The 21,899-nt window shown below is 39.3% G+C and overlaps 2 protein-coding genes across 3 annotated transcripts; one reads left to right on the forward strand and one right to left on the reverse strand.

The window, feature by feature from the left end:
- vps52 (VPS52 subunit of GARP complex) lies at positions 1–12,707 on the forward strand. Of its 2 annotated transcripts, none has more exons than XM_011480685.4 (20): positions 1–268; positions 704–782; positions 1,525–1,577; positions 1,980–2,055; positions 2,467–2,534; positions 3,190–3,365; positions 4,455–4,605; positions 4,943–5,043; positions 5,177–5,309; positions 5,382–5,439; positions 5,531–5,664; positions 6,453–6,608; positions 6,692–6,810; positions 7,481–7,604; positions 7,705–7,800; positions 7,926–8,033; positions 8,212–8,277; positions 8,490–8,601; positions 10,763–10,881; positions 12,249–12,707. In XM_011480685.4, exons 1-20 carry the CDS (start codon positions 173–175, stop codon positions 12,393–12,395), a joined length of 2,172 nt encoding a protein of 723 aa, XP_011478987.1. In that variant the 5' UTR covers positions 1–172; the 3' UTR covers positions 12,396–12,707. The 2 variants fall into 2 exon arrangements, with proteins under 2 accessions (XP_011478987.1, XP_004073776.1); XM_004073728.5 differs by having other exon boundaries at positions 139–268; positions 701–782.
- Positions 7,889–21,779, reverse strand: igldcp (Ig-like domain-containing protein). The gene is made up of 7 exons (XM_004073730.4): positions 21,633–21,779; positions 20,950–20,993; positions 19,969–20,334; positions 19,444–19,534; positions 16,088–16,269; positions 14,358–14,402; positions 7,889–13,991 (listed from the first exon to the last, which is right to left on the reverse strand). The coding sequence occupies exons 1-7, from the start codon at positions 21,641–21,643 to the stop codon at positions 13,909–13,911; spliced, it is 822 nt and encodes a 273-aa protein (XP_004073778.1). The 5' UTR covers positions 21,644–21,779; the 3' UTR covers positions 7,889–13,908.
- Positions 21,780–21,899: the final 120 nt, after the last annotated feature.

A 21,899-nucleotide genomic window follows, 5' to 3' on the forward strand; every position in this document is an offset into this window, starting at 1 on the left:
ATGGACACGAAAATGATTCACTTTGATCAAATAGACTTCATAAAAATAAAAGTTCTTGCCTATTTGCCTGATAGATTTATATGTGACATTTCTTTTTATCATGCCTAAAAAAATGCTGCAGTAACTAACTGGGTGGAACGTTTTTTTTCCTTTATCTACACAATTTGCCAATATGGCGGCGGAAGCGGCAGCAAACATAGGAGCGATATCGGATGTAAACACATCAGGAAATCCAACAGAAATAGCAATGTCGTATCTCCAAAACGAGGTGACATTTACTGATTTTAGAAGTCTAGTGTCTGTCTGTGTGGGGGGGGGGGGGATATTTGTCTGATTGCCCTGTTAGCATATTTGGAAACTAATTGAATTGTTGGCAGACAAGTCAAGAACTGTCTAATTCCTTAAAACGTATTTGCAGAGTACAACATTTCAGATAAACGTGTGATATAAAAGGTCAATTTGAACCAGTCTGGATCTGTTGTTTTAAGTCTACCCTCTCTTCTTGTTTGCCGCAATGAACAATTTCCTGAATACGTAGCATCACTAGTCTCTGATCACGTCCATTAAGGCTTAGTTGTTGTCAAACAAAACTGACTTTCTCTTTCAGTCAGTTTTTATTCATAGTTTGTTTGTTAAGCAGGGGTCTACGTCTCATCAGGATGTATATATATTTTTTTATTACTTTGTGTCTTTTTCTCAGAAGACTGATGGAGACTTCCCAACTCTTAACCTTGGGGAGTTGGATCTCACCACAGACGAGTTCATCTTAGATGAAGTCGACGGTAAGAAACAACTGCTACAATTCTACAGGTGTAACGAATAATCGATGAATAGATTTGTATTTCAAGGATCAAACCAGATTGATCAGCCTGAGGAAGGAATGCAATTAAAAAATCGTTGCGAAATTAGATGAATCAGTAATCAAATTGAAATGGGAACATATGGACTGAGACAGGGTAGGTTTAATCTACTATAACATGACCAAGTGCATTACAGCGTACAATACACACGTGTGATAGCATCCAAATATAATAAATCCATCATTCCAGTCCAATGTGTGGAAACACTTTGAACTGATCAAAGACATACAGTGTGCTAGAATGTTCTAATAATGTTTGGATTATGTTGATGTGGAAAAATAACAGTGGGCTGAACTTTAGGAAACTAAAAATGTCAATAGATTTAGCATTAATTCTTAATATTTATTCTACAGTAGATTATGTTGCAAAAAATAAAATGAATGTGGAAAACTTTCCCTGAACTGTTCCGGACCCAAATATTTATCTCTGAGTCACACTGGTGGAATTTTTGGGTAAAGATGCTCTGGATTTATTTTAGGTCAATGAACCAAAATGGAATCTTAACCACAGATATTGAATCACTGTTAAAATGAATTGTTACTCCCCTGTTATATTCTTTGAACTTATAGTCAAAGTGGAATGCAGAATCCGTCATTGCTTTTCAGTGTCACTGTTTGAAAACTGTTTTTTTGTAATAAATCAGTGGTTTTTTTCTGTTTTTCAGTTCATATTCAGGCCAATCTGGAGGATGATCTTGTGAAGGAGGCGCTCAAAACGGTAAAACATGGAGCTCAGTTGTTTAAGACAACCAATTCATTCATGTGTCATACGAGGAATAGATTTTTTTAAACTAAATGTATCAAAGAGCAGATTTTCTCCACGTCCAGACATTAGCCTCTGTTAACAATTATTTATTAGTATTTTTATCTCTCCAGGCTTTGACACTCAGTTTATTTCAAGCAACAGCTTTAAATCATCCGAACAATGAGATCCTTTTGTTGTTCTTTGAAAATCTCTAGAAGTAAAGGTTTATTTTGCCTTTTTAGTTTACTTTAAACCTCAATACCTCTTAATAGAAGAACAACAATGGCTGTGATGAATTTAGTTAGTCATATGAATGTTGTGTTTAATGTTAAACTGCTGACTTTCTGTCTGCCGGTCAATTGTCCTTCGTTTTAGGGGGTTGATCTGCGTCAGTATTCCAAACAAGTGGAGACGGAGCTGCAGAGGATTGAGCAGGCATCTATTAAAGACTGTATCCTTCAATATTTGTTAAAAAATGACCTGAAATGAGAACACGCCAAACTATTATTCTGCTAGTTTTCTTCTTTCTTTAACTTTGCTGAATTAATATACAGCTAATTTCTTTTTTAAATCTGGTATTACAGATGGCTTTGTGTGTTTTTGATTGGTTTCAATATCTTATAAACATAGATCAGAATAAAGACGGAGTGTCGATCGAACTTTTTGTAACCGGTAACATTTAATTTTTTGTCTTTTTAGGGAAAACTTAAATAGGAAATCTAAGTTTATATATACATTTTTAATCCATTGCAGTATGAAAGGTTTAATCCATTAAAATGAAAAGATGAAGCCAGTAAATGTTTCACAAAGGTTTTATTTATGGAAATGTTCTGTACAGTTTTCCTGATTATCTGTCTTCCAGACATTAAGGAGAGTCAGAACATTGCTCTCCTGCATAACCAGATCACTGCCTGTGACTCCATACTGGAGGTAAGAAAAGATCTCAGACCTGCTGCTGTCTTTGAGAAAACTGCTCCCGGACACTCGATGCAAGCTTTGGTTTAGCTTAACAAACTGGATATGTGTGAGAAGAAGATTATGAATGCAAAAAAAAAACAACATTTCTTTTGCTTCTCAAATGTTCCAGGTAGATATATTAATAGGAACAATTAAACAACAACTATAGTTGTGGCTTCTAGAAATGAGTAAAGGACAGAAAGATTCACTCATTCATTTGTAAATCTATTTAAGGTACATCTACACACAGTTTTATTCATAATTATGGTTATTTATTTTAACCATTTTATACTTTTTTATTTTAATCTTAGCTCTCTAATGAAGAAAGAAACCTATCCAAACTCTGACATAGAAGTAAATTTGACAAATTATAGGTTTTAACTCTAAAGCTGAATGCCAATTTTTTTGGGGGGGGTTATAGTTCAATATTTTTTATACTTTTTGAGACAATTCAAAGTGCTTTACATAGAATAAAAGAAACTTTGTAAGCATTCAGATGAAACGTTAAAATGAACAACCTTATACTCTCAGGATGTTGGAAATTATCTTGAAAACTGCCTCATCCTGTTTCAACAACAAAGTAAGTACGATTCCAAACTAAAGCAGATGTCTCTCCGCCTTCTTTCAGCGCATGGAGGGCATGCTGAGTGGCTTCCAGAGCGACCTGTCGTCCATCAGCAGCGAGATCCAGACCCTGCAGCAGCAGTCTGTCAGCATGAACATCCGGCTGAAGAACAGGCAGGCCGTCCGCAGCCACCTCAGCCAGCTGGTGGACGAGCTGGTGGTGCCCGGAGCCATGATCTCGTACGTCTGAACCGCCAAAATACCTACACACGCAGTCACGCACTGCAAACCATTAAGACACATTTACACTGCATGGTCCAAGTGACCCAATTCCGATTTTTTTTTCCTCTCATGTGGCACAGATCGGATATGACCGGTGACCGTGTAAGCAGGAAAACGCCTCATTCATATGTGGAAATAAATCGGATACGAATCGGATACGTGCATTTGCGTGTGCCATGTAAGCAGACAAATCAGATATTCCCCAGTAAATGCGAGTCGGACGTCAGTGACATCAACTCAGGACACCACCAACTGAGATCACATGACTTATTAAGGTGCTTTTGTGCGCTGATGTTGCTGTTCGAGGACAGCTGGAGCCCCATCAGCCTGTTACCTTTCAGCCTCAGGCTTCAGACAGTAGTCGGAAACCGCTGTTATTTTCCGTCCGGTCCCGGTCGGGACGCAAACGGTAACTAATGAAGCGGGACACCGTTGCTCTGGAACAGGCTAGAAGCCGTTTATTTCTTTGCTTGGATCAAACTGTTAGTTCAGCACAACGTCTGCAAACACTTCCTGATTCAAAACTCAGTGAGAGCATCTAAAAGCCGGCCGAGCAGCCCTCCTTTTTCCTCTCCCGCGCCGTATCCCCTCTCCCGCCTCATCCAGGAGCGCCCAAGGCAACGCCTCCTTCCGTCGCTGCGTTGCCTCCATGACAACCGCAGTCACACAAAAGTCCGAAGGAGGTCCGCGGAAGGCGGAAATGCTGCTACGTAGTCCTCAGAACGTCTACGTTTGATAGTTTCAGCATTGTATAGTGTAAATGCAAAAATCGGATACGGGTCACTTTTAAAAGGTGATGTAATCGGGCCGTCAAAAAAATCGGATATAGTCAGAAAATCGGATTTGGGCATCAAGACCTGCAGTGTAAATGCAGCCTTAGACACATTTTACCACTAAAAACCAGAGTCATTCTTAGTGGAATTCTCCTGCCACAAAAATGACCTTCCTAACCTCTGCGTGTTTGTTTTTTACTGCATAAATGTAGAGTGTGTGGTTGTAAATCCTCATGTGGAAAAAGTGAAGGACTGACGCCTTGTTCTGTCACAGCACCATCCTGGACAGTCCAGTGACCGAGCAGGAGTTTTTGGAGCAGCTCCACGAGCTCAACAGCAAAATCAACTTTGCAAAGGAGCTGAGCTTCAGAGAGACTCTGGCCTGCTCAGACATCCAGGACATCGTCGACCGGCTCAAGATCAAGGTGAGAAGCAGAGGCGCAGATAAAGATCTGTGAGGGTTTTTTTTTTTATTCATTCTGCAGAAAAATTATGGGTTAAAGTCTGGAAAAACGATCAGAAAGAGTTGTAGACAGAGGCCATTCCTGACGCTTTGACAGTTAAATGAGATAGAACTTTAAAAAGTTAAGTCCTAAGTCTCTTTTTGCCAGAAAAAAAGTAGAAACACAACATAGTCTCTTTGCAAATCAACTTTTCTGTTGTTGGCTGACATCTAATAATGCCACATGTTAGGTTCTTTGTACCCAAACTGCAACGTGATGAATTTAAACGGTTTTAATATTCTGTGGATCTCCTCTTTAGGCAGTTTCAAAGATCAGAGAGTTCATTCTGCAGAAGATTTACTCCTTCAGGAAACCGATGACAAACTACCAGATTCCACAGAACACCTTGTTAAAATACAGGTGAGGACGTCCTTAAAGGATGACACATAAAGTTTCAGAGTTTCCTCATTTATTGCCATGTTTTTACACTAAAGTCCCTGTTGTTGGAAAATGGATTTCCGATCTTTCTGACTTTTACACTTTCTTCCTGTAGATTTTTCTATCAGTTTCTTCTGGCCAATGAGAGAACGGTAGCAAAGGAGGTCAGAGATGAGTACGTGGACACCATGAGCAAAATCTACTACAGTTACTTCAAGTCATACAGCGGCAGGCTGTTGAAAGTGCAGGTCAGTGGAACAAATCTTTATAAAAAACACAACAATCTGTGTTTGATCTAATTGTTGTCGTGGATGCTGCAGTATGAAGAAGTGGCAGATAAAGACGACCTGATGGGAGTGGAAGATACAGCCAAGAAAGATATCCTTTTCTCTCTGACCTTGTGGGAATCCTTCAGTGAATCCTTCAGTGCTTTTGTTTTCCTGCGCTTCTCCTTAACGCCCAGCTGCACGATTTTTCTCCAAACCGTCCCTGAAGAGTCGGAATACCATCTTCACTGTGGGCCAGCGGGGGGCCATACTGAGCCCCGCTGAGCTGGAGGGGCCCATCTTGGTTCCACACACAGCTCAGAGAGGAGACAGCAGGGTGAGAGAGAGAAAGAAAGAATTTGAACGGGTCTCATTAAATTTAAGCTTTCTTTTTAATAAAGATGTGACACATATATATCTGAAGGAAAGGTTTCATGCTGAGCACAACACAAATCTGTCAATCGTCAGGCTTATACTTTTTTTTTAACAGATTTCTTTTAAAATAACTAGGATTGATTTTAAAGTTTCTTTTATTTGTTTACAAATGTTTTCGAGGTCCTCTTAGTAATTCCTTAAAGTTAGAACCAAACCTTCATTCATGGCCGACCCCACCTGTGGATCTCTTTGTACTCTTTAACCATTTTTTAAAATCATGTCTCTGGATTTTGTGACTATCTTTTTTTACTTTTACAATAAGGTCTAGTTATTGCTTTATTAGTTTTGTGATGTACTTTTGTGTTTTTGGTTTTAGCTCCAGAGCTCCTCCACACGGCGACTAACCCAGGGGTCACCTCAGCGCCGCGGGTCGGGTTTCAGGGCGTATCCCACGGTGATGATCTCTGTGATCATGACTGGGTTGGTCGCTGACGTGGACGGATCCCCAAAATAGAATTTCCTCACTTCCACTTTGGTTTCTATTTCTATTAATGCTCCTAAGTTTTATTTTATATTTGGGAGATTTTATTTGTTTTAAGTCTGATACTTTTGTAGCACTTTATAAATAAAGTTTGGTTTGTCTTTTTTTGTTTTTAAAGAAACAAACCTTTGCATCAAAAGGTTTTCTGTTATAAAAAAGGTCGTCCTTATATAACCCTTTTTAAATTTAGTTCTTTCTGTGTCCGCCAGTATCCCTATGAGACGCTGTTTCGCAGCCAGCACTACGCTCTGCTGGACAACGGCTGCAGAGAATTCCTCTTCCTGTGCGACTTCTTCATGGTCGCTGGAAACTCCGCCCTCGACCTGTTCAACAGCATCATGGGGAAAACTCTCAGCATGTTTCTGGTAGAGTAACCCTAGAGTCCTCATGGCAAGAGGCAAGAGGAGTCCCACATGACATAAAAGGTTCCCTCTGCCTCCTCCTGTAGAAAAGCATGTCCACCTACGTGTCGGACTGCTACGACAGCATCGCCATCTTCCTCTGCATCCACATCATCCTCCGGTTCCGCGCCATCACGGCCAAGAGGAACATCCCCGCCCTCGACAAGTCAGCCGCTCTCTGACGGAGGCCAAATTCTTACCTTCACATTTGATTTACACTTGGATCCATGTTCATGGTTGAACAGCATATTCTGTTTGTGTCAGCACAGGTTGTTGAGTTCTGATATTTTAAGGATTTAAATGAAGGAAATAAAATGTAGACAATTAGCAGAGATTTTATTAGGAGAAAGTAAACCAGAGGTTGCTTTAAAAAAACAAAAAAAAGAAGCAGATTTATGCTTCCAGTAAAGAGCGTTAACAGTCTAACAGAAAGAAGCTCAGTAGGTTTTAGGAAGCTGATTGTATCACTTTGTCAGTCTTGTAGTGTCGGTTTTGCTCTTGGCAGTATGTTTAAAAAAAAAAAATAGAACTATAAACTGACCCCGATTGATAATTTGTTGTCTGTATTTCCTTTTTATGGATGTATACTTAAAAAAGACAACATTTATTTATTGATTAATTGAGCAAAATCAACTTGTAAAGTTGAAATGTTATTGTTTTCCAAGTTTGTGATGTCATGTCTCCCTGTTTCATAATCTCTGCAGGGACAGATATGCATTAATTGTTACACTTGGAGCACATTCTGAATGTTTACATGTAAAACACAACATTAGATCCATTCTGTTTCAATGACTAGTTGTAAAACCATAAAGTGAGTGTGTCTGTGTGATCCTCAGGTACTGGGAAGCCCTGTTGGAGCTTCTGTGGCCGAGGTTTGAGCTGATTCTGGAGATGAACATCCACAGCGTCAGAAACACAGACCCTGGGAGGCTGGGAGTGCTGGACACCAGACCGCATTATGTAAGTGCAGTCACAGACACAGGAGCGCCGGTGGCGCCTGGATCCCGTCACAAACGGCAGAGATGCCGTCAGTGAGCCCGTGCTGTGTTTGTTCCATCAGATAACGCGTCGTTATGCAGAGTTTTCTTCAGCCATCGTCAGCATCAACCAAACATTCCCCAACGAGAGGACCAACACGCTGCTGGGACAGTTGCTGGTTGCAGACTTTTTACATTTCCTACTCCCAAACAAAATATCCTTCCCACCGATGGACTCATTTCCTGTTTATCAATCAAATCATCAAATCATCAACAAGTTTAATTTTTTTTGTTTCTTTTTTAGGTTGAGGTAGAAAATTTTGTGCTAAAGATGGCAGCAGAATTTCCTTCGAGAAAAGACCAGCTCATCTTCCTCATCAACAACTACGACATGATGCTGAGTGTCTTAATGGTGAGATGTTACGGCAGATATGGAAAAAGGAACAAACATGAGAATGATTTATGTGTTTCTGTGTGACATCTCAGACCTCAGCTTATCTCCAGAAACTCATCTGTAAATCTAAATTCGACAGCAACTTTTTAATTTTTGAATTTCATAATCATTTGTTGTTATGGCTTGGCTTGGCCAGGAGAGGGCAGCAGACGACAGCAAAGAGGTTGAAGGTTTCCAGCAGCTGCTCCTGGCCAGAACACAGGTCTGTGGTTGTTGGTTCAATCAAAAAACCTTAAGTTAAACGAAATCTAATGTTTTAATGGTGTCAAAACGTTTGTATAGACACAGCCATTGAATAAACTATTTCACTTATTGTGTAATTTCTATGTTATTGTTGATAACAAATTTGAAATCCACTGTAGATTTTAAATTAGACAGTTTACCGAATTCTTCGTTACTAATATCCTCCTCCAGGAGTTCATTGAGGAGATCCTGTCTCCTCCCTTTGGTGGGATGATCGCCTTCGTCAAGGAGGCGGAGGCACTGATGGAAAAAGGGCAGCTGGACCGTCTGAAGAACGAGGAAGGTGAGGAAACAGAGGAAGACCTCAGGCAAGAAGCTTGATTAAATTACACATGCAGGAAGCTACCTTCGGTTATGCCCCATTTGATGGCTAGGGGGAGGTAGGAGCACAACATTAAAGGCAAGTGTTTGCCCCGAATTACATTAATAACACCAAAAGATTGTTTCCGTACAAAAATAACAGATTTACTAACAAAAGAATAAATACCAAACAAAGATAACTTTAAAAGGCTTCAGGGTGAACCAAGGCGAAAATAACAAACATAACCCCGCCTAACTGAAATCTGAAATCTTACCTGTAAATGAAAGAAAAGATAAAGCAATGACAAAAAACACTAAAGTATGTAAGAAGTTTTTTTACACCAAGTTAAACATTAGTTTTTGTTTTCTTGATACAAAGGTTAACATTTTAACATGGGACTCAATGGGAAATTGCTCCTTGCTCAGATCTGCCTCTAGTGGTCAGTTGAAGAATTGCAGCATTTTACTGCAAAAACAATTTGGTCAAAGAAAATTAAAACAACTAATTAGCAAAGTTGAAAAAGTACATTAATTTGTGGAAAGTAATACAAAGATTGGAGACTAAGAACCATCATTCATCAGTAAATACAGAGAGCAGCACTGTTGTCTGTAATGATAGAAGAGGGGGGGGCACCGATGCTGTTTAGCATAAAGGGGAAGTTTTTGTTTCAAAGCAAACTGGTAAATATTAATAAATATACACACGGAAAAGGGAATCTTGCAGCCCACAGTGGAGGGTTTAGTCAAAAACTAGCAAGTGACTGCTGAAGGTCATGGGGTTACAGCTCGGGTTGTGCAACAAGCATCTGTATTTTGTTCCTTGTGGGGGAGCAGCTATGCAGATCAGAGGCCTGATCCCACGCCGGATCAGGCACACTGCACCCAGAATGAAAGTTTCCGTAAAAGACGGCGTCTCTTTTCACACAATTTGTTTACTCCGAGTCAAATTTCATATCGATCCATTTTCATCTCATTTCCACAGCTTTTTCTTTTTTTTTGTAGCAGTTTATGTAAAAAGAAAAAGCATCAAGCTACCAGAGGTGGAGCGGGTGGATGGTCTGCAGATAGGACGACCTTTGGGATCTCCGTGTAGATCCACTGTTTCTGCTTCTTGGTGACGTGCTGAAGCTTCTTAGGCTGCATCTGGATGTCAAAACACACTAATGAGCGAGCGGCTTGTCTCACTGCCAGCATTGTGGTGTGTAGATAAGAATCCTCAACCTCCAGTTTGCCACAAAAAAGGGTGACTGGTCTATTTGAGGTCAGGAAATGATCAGTCGGCAACCATTCATACCTTTATTTAGCACATGTGACCGCTCTGAGCATGCACAGCTTTTCTGACAGAGTTCATCTTCACTTTGTGGTCCTCAGCAGTTCAGTTGTGTGAAGCCTTAGGCACACGTGTCAACAGAGGGATGATGGGAAATCCGGGCAGCACAGGCATTAGTCTGTGTGAGCTAAGCGCACGTATGGAAGACCATGTCTTCATGTGTTTGGCATTGATGATGATGATGATGATGATGATGATGATGATGATGATGATGATGATGATGATGATGATGATGACTGTGGGAAAAGGTTTTTGAACTCTGCTCACGCAAAAAGGTTCATGAAAAATGAAAAAACGTGGGAATTTCAGCTCTAAGAAAAGGAAAAACTACTGATAAAAGTTTTCCTTATGAAAATAAAGATACATATGATTTGTTTTTTTATTTAAAGTGTCTTTTTTAAACATATTGTAGTCATTGGGGAAATCATTTCTTTTGGAATTTGCCCTTTAGTGTGTTTAAAGGTTTGGCTTTTAATCTGGGAACAGAACACTGAACTCTGTTTTTGGTCCGTTTAAAATGTCCCCATATTTATTATTGATTGTGGCCTGAGCGCATTTCATATCCACTTCTGTGGCCGATCCTCGGCTTGTGTCACTTTCATTTACAGGTTCAGTTTTGTTTTACGGAGTAACCGTCCACTCATAGTTTAGTTTGCTCTGCTGAATCGTCTCCTCATAACTTTCATTTCCTTCCTCTTGTGTCTCGTTCTCCGCCTGCTGCCTCTTCTTTCTTGTCTCTGGACAGTCGTTTTTTTCCGCTCTAAGCGCGTGTGAAACCACACACACCACAGTGACTTTGAACGTGTGTCTGCAGCTCGAATCACCCAGCTGGTCCGCGGCTTCTCAAGTACGTGGAAGCAGTCGGTGGAGTCCATGAGTCAAGACGTCATGAGGTCCTTCACCAACTTCAAAAACGGAACCAGCATCATACAGGTGAGCCAGCGGCCAGGTGTGGCACTAAAACACCTCGACTGACCTCCTGATTGCGTTGAGATCATGAACCGGACTGAGGGACCCCTCCCCCTTTGGCGCTGATCCCATAGACTTCTATAGAGAAATAAACAGCTTTTACTCTATTTGTCAGACTAACCGTTCTTGCTCTGCTACTTTTTTTAAAATAGCTTATCTTGTTTTTTCGTCCAAATTCAAGTAAATAAACGACCAATCAGAAGCTTCGATGACGGTGTGTCCAGCGTTCAAAACTGATTTCCCTTGTTTTCAATGGTTCCATCAAGCTCCCTTGGTGAGAGGGATTGCCATGGAAACCACTCGGACCAATCATGCAACATTTTTAAAGAAGTTGATTGAGTCTGCATCCCAAAATCCCCGATAACTTCTATCCTCCCTCATGTTGTCCTGTTCTGTACCAAATGCAGCATCTGATTCATGTGGGTTTGTCCTAATCGAATCAATTCTCCTCATCGTCACGTGGGATTTTCAAATCTCTGTTCTGGTTTTGTTTGGGGTGGGTGACGGAGAACGGTTCCTAACCCAGGGGGCGCCACAGATCCTGTCACGTTTAGCCTGCGTTTTGAGAAGTGTTCTTTAAAAGACTTTGAGGAAATGAAACTCCACTTTCCTAAAACCTTCCTGGTAGGATTTGGTGTTTTTATCGTCACCTTTAAAACCAGAATGTGAGTCTGTGGGTACTTTCATGTAAAATGATGTTTACTAGACATAAAATAATCTAAATTAACCTATTTGTATGAAAAAAAAATGATGCAGAGATATTTAAATATGTTTAAATGAAAAAAAACACATTCATTTTAGTTCACCTTCAAAAGTTCAAATCATCCGGAAAAAGTTCAAAGAAAGAGAAGTTTCTGTCCCTTCAAACTATAAAATGAAATGACATAACATTCACAGCTCTTGACTTTTCCCCACAATTTAACGTTACGCCTTTTTCCAAAATGGATCAAATTCATTTAAAATAATAAAACGCCACAGTGTTCGAACCAAGAGCACTTTGAAGCATGTATTCATCCAGAATGTCCCTTCATTGCTGCAGTTATCTTTTCCTCTGTCCTGACTAGTTCTCCAGTTCCTGCTGCTGAAAAACATCCCCTCAGCATGATGCTGCCGCCACCATGCTTCTCTGTAGGGACAGTATCGGCTTAGTGACGAGCGGCGCCTGGTTTTGCTTGGCACTGTCTCCAAGTCAATGTCTAATTGCAAAAAAACAGAAACACAAATGATAGAAAACCGATAATAACCCCGTCATGGTGTCCTCTAGAAAGAGAAAACCTCAAAATAGAGCCCCGTTTGGGAAAAAACATCTCGCTCTTCGTCTTCCCCTGCAGGGCGCTCTCACTCAGCTGATCCAGTACTACCACGGTTTCCACAAGGTCCTGAACCAGCCCACGTTCCGCAGCCTGGCCGTCCGATCGGAGCTCATCAACCTGCACCACCTGATGGTGGAGGTGAAGAAGCACAAGCCCAACTTTTAGCTCTTCTCCATCAGACGGAAACCCTCGTCCACATGTTGAGCCTAAAGGAGCCGTCTTCGTGTTTGGGATTTGTGAGATTATTGGCGAGTCTCCTTAACTGTTTTTTTTAATGCTTTAGTAAAGCATTCAATCTATTCCTTCTGATGCAATCCTTGTTTTCTACGCTGCTGATGTGTTTGTTCATAATGCAGCTTGTGTTTTCTCATTTGTCCATGTGTGTCATTTATGATGTTTGTGTATCGCCACCAGGACTTTCTCATGTGCACCAAGAATCTGTTGAGGTGAAAACAATAAAAAGCAGAAATGAAGGCATCACGTTTAGTTTTATTTGGACTAAGAATATTTTAAAAAGTTTTTGTTGTCTATTCAGTAAAAGAGACAATTTTAAATGCAAAAATCAGGTTTATTGTTTTTTATAAAACAAAAATATCAGTTAAAGCTTATTAATGCTCATTAAAGTGCCTGTTTCCAGTTACATTTATCATTATTTTCAGTAAACTTTAGGTTTTTGTTTTTGTTTTTTTAACTCAGTCAGATGTTCAGATTTGTTACCATGACGTTTCTAAAAAATCATTTAATTCTTTACAGGAACACTCAAAAGAACTCATTTTTAACAGTCCTACAGTGAAGTTCTGGCTTTTATCTGGGACTCACAATGATCCGGTTTAGTCTTGTTAAGAACTTCCATCAATTCTTGTTCATTATGTCGATAAATACTTGGTTGACATCCAGGAAAATCAATCAAACGAGTTTCTTAAAAACGTTCTGGTTCTGCTCAGTTCAGAGGAAATTCAGCCGGTCGTTCGACTTAATTTAAGCGCCGTCATCTTTGCGTTTGAAGCACAGCAGAAGGGAATAGCTTCAGGAATCACAAAATCAAATGTCATATGCTACCACACACACATGAAAATAAAATAAATGCATTAAAAATTAAAACCCCTTGATTGAAAATGTTATTTTTTACACAAGATATAAACAAGTTTTACATGTTCATTCGGAGAAACCCTCATTTATTAGAATTTTTAAAGTTAATGTCTTTTCCTAATTGAGAGTCTAAAATCCTCTGGATCATCTGATGATTTATAAATGATTTGCAAATCTTTTACATCATCATATCGAACAATCTCTTATGTCAGTGTAAAAGCTGTGGAAATGACAATAAATGATTCTGATTTGCCACAAAAAAATATTGATTTACCCTTTTAGTGTTTGGATCAAGTTCCCTTATTTATATAATTTACAATTTCTCTCAACTAATTACTGGGTGTTGAAAATAGTGTACTATCTGGTGATCTTTTTTTAATTAAACTAGAAGTTTTTATACAGATTTACAATTTTTTGTGATTAAAAGATAGAAAAAGAGCCTTGAAAATCAAAATAGTCAAATTTTTAACAATTTGTCCCAACCTGTACTAGTGACCGTCTACGCCTCTTCTAAAAAGACCAGCTTCTTAACCTCAACACATCTTTATTTACACTTGCAGTTTTGGTAACAAGATGTATGAAATGAGCCTCAAACAAGATGAAGAATCTGAACAGTGAAGAAGAGAACAGCGGAGACGAAAACACGCGAGCTGCTGCTTTGAGCGGTCCCACCTTGGAAAGGAAGAAAAGAAAAAAAACAGGCTTGAAACCTTAAAACAAGCAATTAGATCTGCATAAATGTTTTCTTCAATTGCCGTTTTTTTTATTTTATTTCCAATAGGTGTGCAGATAAATGTAGATTAAATTATGGCATCTCCTTTTAATCTGATTACATCTTGAGATACATGATATTCAAAACCATTTTAAAATAATTGCATTCAAAACTTATAAAATGGATTTTCACAAACCATATTAACATGTTTTTTCACATCAATTTTCTTAAAATAACTGGTAAATAGAAATTTAAACTCTTCTGTTTTCTTTCCCTCACATCTTTTAATTTCAAATGTTAAAAGTGCTTCTCAAATGATTTCTCACCTGTTTGTGAAGTTTGTGACATTCGTAGTTTGTCGTGTTCTATGTCTGTAGGGGCAAAAAAAAGAACCACTTAATTTTTTTAAATGCCTGAATTTTTTTAATTCAATGTTTGTACGCATTCCTAGATGAAAACGTCTTAGTTTAGCAGAGATTTTAGTCGTTCATAATGTTTTCTACCAAACTTGTGTCATCAAAAACTATGACGGTTTGACAGATTCAGACTTCATAAGGGTCGAAGATGCAAACTTTGCAGACGATGTAACTCTATGGAGCAGGAACGTTGAGGAAACGGGGCAGGGGCTTCAGAAATTAGTCGTCTACAGTTAAAGGGAAGGGTTAAATGGGCGGACATGTCAATAGTTCCTGAAATTTGAATCATTGGTCATATAGGGGGTTGGTAAAAGCAGCCAAATGGGGCCACAAACCAACAGTAATGTTTTAAAATGTCCCTTCAGGGATGAATAAAGTATCTATCTACAGCTGAAACAGTGTTTGACCTGGGTTTATAAAAACACTCCATGGAGAGAACACTGAAGCAGCAATCATGACCAAGCTCTCAAGGAGGCAGCGTCGCCTAACTCAGCCTAAGAGACGCCACGGTTACCGGAGCAAAGAGTAGTTTAAGTTGTGTAACGTCAGCTAAGTAAGGTACACGTGTCTCCAGGACACTCCAAAGTCATCAACAACACTTCAGAAACTCCATCAAGAACGAGGAATTGGCAAAACAAGTATTTTTTTTAAATATCAACGCATGATGTCTTTTTTTTTTCCCCAACTAAAAAATGCCTCTTCTCCCTTTACTGCGACAAAGTACTGTTATGGTACGACTCAAGAGAAAGCCCTTATGTGAGGTTTATCAAACTCCTGAGCTGTTGTGTCAACGGAAGCATGAAAATCCTCAAGTCACGAGTAAACAGGAGCTAGTGAATGCCAAGAATCCAAATTCTTGGACAAATAAGGGGGACCTGGTTGCAGACATGATGGCGCCTAGACATCATTAGCCGGAAACGGAAATTCTACAAGATTTCAGGATTGTAGCACCTTTAAGGTTCAGGGTGCAACATGAGCTTAAAACAGGGGAAAAAATGGTAATTGTTGTATTCCTTTAAAAAAGTTTTAAAAAAAAGTGTTCAGATTTGTTAAAACTGTTACACCGGAGCTTTAGCTCCAGGGTTAACAATCCTTCATTGACTGTAACTCAACACGATCGACATGAATCAGAGTATTCTGTCGTGGAGAAAAGCACCTTTGCGCCGCTATGCCATCCTTTATATGCGTATCGGTGAGAAGCCACTTGATTGACGTTTAGTTACAATCTGAACAAAGCAGGCATTGACAGAGACATCTCCGGTGTTGACGTTTTAACATTTTACACCGTCAGGAACACCAGTTAAATTTGTGTTTTTGGACCAAAACGAGAGTATTTTCCGACCAAAATGGGGAGTGGGGAACAAAAGTGAACTTCCAGTTCCGGACTTCCGGATAATGATGATAATGATGTCTGGGCGCCATGTTGTTGTCTGCGACCATGTCCTCTTGGGACAAAGAGGGAAACAATTGAACACAGTTTTAAGTTTGATATAAATAGATGTCTTTCATTTTGATGTAAAGAACTCCAGCCCCTAAATGGACAGATAGGCTTTCTTTCAAACAACTATCCGTTTCAACGCCGTAACAAAATCCAAACCAATCAATTCCCTCATCATCTGGAGGTGAAGCAGGTCCCTCACCTTCAACGGAAAGCTGGATTGTGCTGACCGAGACCCCCTGTTCGTCCAAGACTTTGTAGATCCCTTCATCTGAGAATTGTAGGTTCTTCAGCGTTAGCTTGTCACCCCGTGGACTTTTCTCCAGGCGTTCGCTGGTTTGTTCATCTTCCTTCATCCACAGCAGAGACCACTCAGAGCTGTTCCTGCAAAGTACAGAAAGGGAAATGCTTTTAAAATAATGAGGGAAAACCTGCAAACACACAAACCCTCACGCAGGAAAGTCGACTTGATGAATGCTTGATGAATGAATGCATAAACCAACGTTTTATTGTGATTTTGTGTGTCTTAATTAAACCAGTGACACTGGCGCTGGTTCTCTGTTAGATGGTGTAGCTCTGAGGTTCACAGCGTTCCACTCCACCTCTCTATAACAAAGCTCAACAGAGTAAATCTACGGATATTCGTGCCAACATGATGCATTTACAAGGTTGGTGCTTCTGATGTCACGTCATTTAAGTGAGGACCGGATTATTATGATGTCAAACTAAGGCAGGAAGAAGCTACCCTCCCCAAATGAATGGTTTCAAAAATTTCACTTTGAGGAGCTAAAATTGTGCTCAACAAAAAACAAAAAAGACAGTGACGCACTAAAAGTCTGTATCGCCCAAGTTTCCCTGAAAGAAAGACAAATATTAGAAAGTGATAGCATCTCCTCTGCTGTGCAAAACACACACAGACGCTTGTATTTGCTTTTTTTTAGGTTAACTGACGTGTGTGTCGCATTGATGCTCATTTAAGGCACGCAACGTAAACTGTAGCTGGTTAAACCACTTTACAAAGTGACAGCTATAACTGGAAAACATGTCAATCTTTCTCTGAAGTCAAGCTACCATCCTGGAAACCCAAACCATATTTCCCAGAAGCCCCAGAAGGCTCGTCACTCAGAACGAATCACCAAAGCAAACACACGTTCTGCCCGTTCTCAATAGAATCTCCTTGAATGGTTAAGGAACCGCCTCAATCATCTGATGTATTTTTCAAAGCATTCTCAGTTTTAATTATGATTTTTATCCAAAATTTTAAAAAATCTGTTGTTGTTTTCTAGGACATATTTTCTGCAGAGCACCAAGAGTTCATCAGGAATTTTTCTTTGAGTTGTGGCTGGGACTAATGGTGCGAGCAATCCCGCCCCAATTCCCATCCCTGTTTGCTGAGAGCTCTCTGTTCACTCTCCCGCTAGCGTACCCCCCCCCCCCCCACACACACACACACACACACTACCCCAACCTACTATTGCTGGTGCAACACAAATGCCGAGCAATGTTGGGTTAAGTTTTGAGACAGATGCCAGCTGGAACGAGGAAAACGCAGACGTACACGGATCTACACAGATGCATCAGAATGGAGCTTTTTTCTACGCCACAAATACCATCTTTTTCATCTACTCCTGATTCACAGCAACTTAGTTGAATAAAGAAATACTCAAAAATGCCATTTGGAGAGTAGTTTTCTTAAAATATGTGCTCCATCATCAGAAAAATGCCAAAAGAAGCTGTTAAAAAAATAACACTGTTTATTTCTGAGTGGGTCTTTAAAGAAACCAGATGAGCTGCCGAGCACACATCTTTTTTCTTTACTTTCATTTGACCAACACATAGTAAGGAAACCCTTTTTTCTCATCACTGAGATGCTTTTTAAAGTCAAAGGAAATATTTAGACCCTAAAAGTGTATATCTTGTTTTTAATCTTTAAACTTGGGTGTCAAAGTGGCTACATATTGTTTTATTTTATTCCATTTTGGTTCTTTAATCCTAGGTTCAGTTGCTCTTCCAGTTCAGGAAGCCGGTAGATTTATTTTTTTAGTTCTGATAGCAAATACGTTAAAAGAAATAATTCTAAAGTAGTATTTTGAAACGTGTTTGTTTTCTGAACAGCTGGATTACCTAAAAACTGGACAAGGAAAACAGATGAACGGTCACAGATGATAGACAGCTAAAGGAACAGCAATGGAGACGGTTTCCCGCATGAATAACTGAATCTTTCATTTTTAGAGAAGATGTTTGATGAGTAAATTTTCCATCCTCGTAACTGTTTACTGTACATCTTAAGATATTAAAGAAGCAAACAACTTTTGTTCTGCAACAGTAACGTTAATATTTGCTCAAGATTAGAGATTCTGATCCCAAGCATCGCTGCGTTTTCAAACCTCTAACAGATCTACTTTCAGATGAGTTTTGATTTTATCATTTAACTTTTTGGTATCAGATGCTTTTTTTATCGAGTGGAAGTCGTTTTTGGATGTTTTTGGCAACAAATGAGGGTGGGAGAAGAGACAAAACCCAAAAAGGCTGTGAATGGAATAGACATGTAAGCAAACAATTGAAGCAATTTCAATTAAACTTTTTTTTTTTTCATATCTTAAATAGTCATAATATGAAATGTAAAGCACGTAGGATATTGGTGCATCCTGTTGGTGCATCATTGGTGCAGTCCTTCAAATGGCGTTGGCGTCCCGTCGCTGTGCCGGTTTTTGTTTGGAGAAACATTTAGATCACGGCTGTGAAACGTCCTCAGAATGTAAAAACAATCCTTGGGGAAGTACGCTTTAACCCTGACCTCCACTTGAACAATAACACAATAACACAAGCACCACTTGTGGGAAACCGATGCAAAAAGGACCCACATCTGCTGTGATAAATGATTTCTTTAGACATGAACTGTTCACACTTCACCCCTCAGGTGGTACAGAAGTCAGAAATGTAAAATAATCATAAGACTCCAGTGGACAAACTCTGCTTTGACTACAAATTGATTCGGTTGCTACTGTTTCCTGTCACTTTACTTAAACTTCCACTTTAAAAATCCTAATTTTATTACTGTATAGTTTGCAGTTTTTTTTTAATGTCAGTTTTTAGGATTTTCTTAAGATTCTTTTTTGTTATGTTTTTTGTTTTGTTTTGTTTTTGCTGGGCATTAAGATTAAAATTGCATTTATTCAAATCGTTGTGAATCAGGAGTAGACGGGGGAAAAAGCCGCTCAAAAACGATTGTAGCTGTGACGCAGAGAAGATGCTGGGCGGGGCCACCAGCTGCCAGCTCCGCCCCTTTCTGACGCATCCATTTGCAGACAAACGGATCCATGAACGTCTTCCTTTTCTCCGTCTGAGCTGGAATCTGGATCTGGACAGCTTCAATATTGCTCGCCATTGTGTTGCACTTGTAATGCTAGCTTTGGGGTGTGAGGGGCTGTAAGCTAGCAGGAGAGAGAGTTTATGAGAGCTCTAAGCTACAGAGAGGGGAAGGGGGGGTTAGGTCTGATGAACTACTGCTGTTCTACAGAAGCTAAGTCCTAGAGTCCTAGAGTAAAAGTAGCTTACTTTCCCAGGAAGACCACGGTCATTGAATATGGCGTCCGAAGATCTATGACAAAGTCTTCACCTGGACGATGCGACTGCCAAGATTTGTTATCTGAGACACAAAAGAGATGACTCTGTGAAGGAAAGTTGGATAAATGTTGATGGAAGTTGAGAAGGAAAGACAGACAAAGAGATAAAGAAAACAAAAAGCATAAAAACCGAAAGAAAAAGATGGTTTGAAATGAAAACAGAAACAAGTGAGACAAAAAGATAAAGAAAACAAAATACTTAAAAACCAAATTCATAAAAAAATGAAAGAAAAAGAAGGTTTGAAACAGAAACAAGTGGGACAAGTAACCATAAAACATATTTTCCCAAAGTTAGAAGTGAATTAGAATACTTTAAAGACATTGAAATGACAAAAATATGTGAAAATAAAATAAAGCTTTAAGATTAAATCATTAATAGACTCAAGAATGCATAAATATGTGGGTTGAAATTGAAAGTGGAACATTTAAAAAATAAAAAAAGGACGTCCACACTAACCTGTCACCGACAGTTTGACACTCTGCAGGAAGACCCGGGTTCTTTTGGACCTCACCGCCTCCACCACCATGAAGCTCTCGTATTTCCCCGTGTCCCTGATCTGGACGTCTTTGATCACCAGGGAACAGTCCCCAGACCCCAACCTCTCCTCCAGTATTTGGAGTCGGCCCCCAAACTCCACCGCCTGCCACTTTTCCTCGCCGCGCTGCTCGAAGACGGTGTAAGGGGGCGTGACCCACTGGATGTGATGGATGGAATTGGCCGCTTCATCTAACTGGGACTTCCAGCAGCAGGGAAGGACAACTTCGCTGCCCACCGTGGACACGACAGTCACGGGGTGGACAGGGGAGGGCAGAGCAAACGAGTCTGAAAGAAGAAGGAATCGGATAAAGAGACTGTTTATTTGTTTATCAAAGATCTTGTGCTGAAAGTTCTATATCTTCTTACTTATTGTAAAAAAAAAGAAAGAAACCCAGTTCTGGAATAGTTGTAAATCTTCAATTGGAAGCTTCTAAGGCACTGGCAGTGAGACACTTATTTTGTAACGTTCTGGGAAAACACTTTATATATATTTATTTATATATAAAAAAACATAAATACTTTGTAATTCAAGAGCAAAAGTTTTACAATAAAGTTTGGTTCTTTTAGTTAAGTTCATAACTCTATTATAACGACTGATCTGATGGTGACAAAGTCATCAAATTCAAAATAATCAGGGTTAAAACTGTATCAGCACCTATGCTGCCTGTTTTTTTACTCCCAATCAATCAATAACAAAATTAAAAAATATATAAATATCAACTGTACTATTCAAAAACACCCTTTACTTATTGTCAGAGCAAATCTGATTTAAATAGTACTTTTATGAGTAAAATTAACCTTAAAACTAAAAACTAGTGATTAAGTAACTTTGACATTTCACAAAGTATAACCCCCCCAACAAAAACTCTTGAATCAAGTGTAAATCAGTAGGATACTCACTAACTAAGCAGCCAGTCAGCAAACATATAATGTGCACAAAGAACCTGCAAAAACACAAGAAAACACTCATTAATTGTCAAAGATCATATTTAGTATCTAATTTATAGAGAAAACCTAAATTTGCTTATATAATTTTAAAGATGAGAGTATTACTTTAACTTTTGAACTTTGTCAACAAGTCTATTTATATACTTGTTTTCCACGTCCTAACAGGTTAACAGGTCTTCACAAACATGTGTTTTTAACAACGGCAAAATAATGAAGCCAAATTTGAATATATTTGTGTTTTTTTTACTTCCATTAAAATAAACATCTGACTCTATCGCCACAATAACAGGTTCAACTACTCAACAGGTTTGAGTTAAGTTTCGGTTTTTGCAGCTCAGCTTCAGAAACGAAACTGTCAACATTCGCAGTGCTGCCCCCTCCCGGTCAACAGTGGAACCGCATGCGGGGCACGTCTTCCCTGCAGCTGTGCAGCGAAGATCATGCATTTACAAAAGATGTTTTTATGCAATAAATGAACGAATACATAAATAAATAGTATCTATTAATAAAGCATTAACAAATGAAATCATGGAGCACACAATGCAACACGTACACACAAAATTCGCAAAAACCGTAAATGAAAAATAAATAAAACTAAGTTGGTGTTTTCTTAGTAAAAAAAGCTCGTTTCTTACCGCAGCCGCATTCTGTCCGGTTCTGTTTGTCCGCTGGTTGGATGCTTAGTTCTACCTCCTTCCTTCCCTCCTGCCTTCCGCTGCGTGACTGACTGACGGAGTCTGTTGTCAGGGAGGGAGGGAGCGAGTTTTACTCCCCAGTGAGGAAACTCAGTTTCATTTACTTGGAATTATTTACAAAGTAAAAGCATCGATGTTGACCTCTGGTTTCACATGTAATACATGGTTTATTTTAATATTTTTTATGTTATATATACCTTATTATTA

This window comes from Oryzias latipes, chromosome 11 (assembly GCF_053564925.1).
Source record: "Oryzias latipes strain Hd-rR chromosome 11, Olatipes_Hd-rR_3.1".
Lineage (NCBI taxonomy): Eukaryota > Metazoa > Chordata > Actinopteri > Beloniformes > Adrianichthyidae > Oryzias > Oryzias latipes.

Coding starts and splice junctions, on each gene's coding strand:
- vps52 (XM_004073728.5), top strand. CDS start 173: ATGGCGGCGGAAGCGGCAGCAAACATAGGAGCGATATCGGATGTAAAC. Junction 4,606..4,942: donor TCGACCGGCTCAAGATCAAG/GTGAGAAGCAGA, acceptor TCTCCTCTTTAG/GCAGTTTCAAAGATCAGAGA. Junction 8,602..10,762: donor CCGTCTGAAGAACGAGGAAG/GTGAGGAAACAG, acceptor GTGTGTCTGCAG/CTCGAATCACCCAGCTGGTC.
- igldcp (XM_004073730.4), bottom strand. Junction 14,403..16,087: donor AATCCAGCTTTCCGTTGAAG/GTGAGGGACCTG, acceptor TTGCCCCTACAG/ACATAGAACACGACAAACTA. Junction 13,992..14,357: donor GTCACAAACTTCACAAACAG/GTGAGAAATCAT, acceptor TTCCTTTCCAAG/GTGGGACCGCTCAAAGCAGC.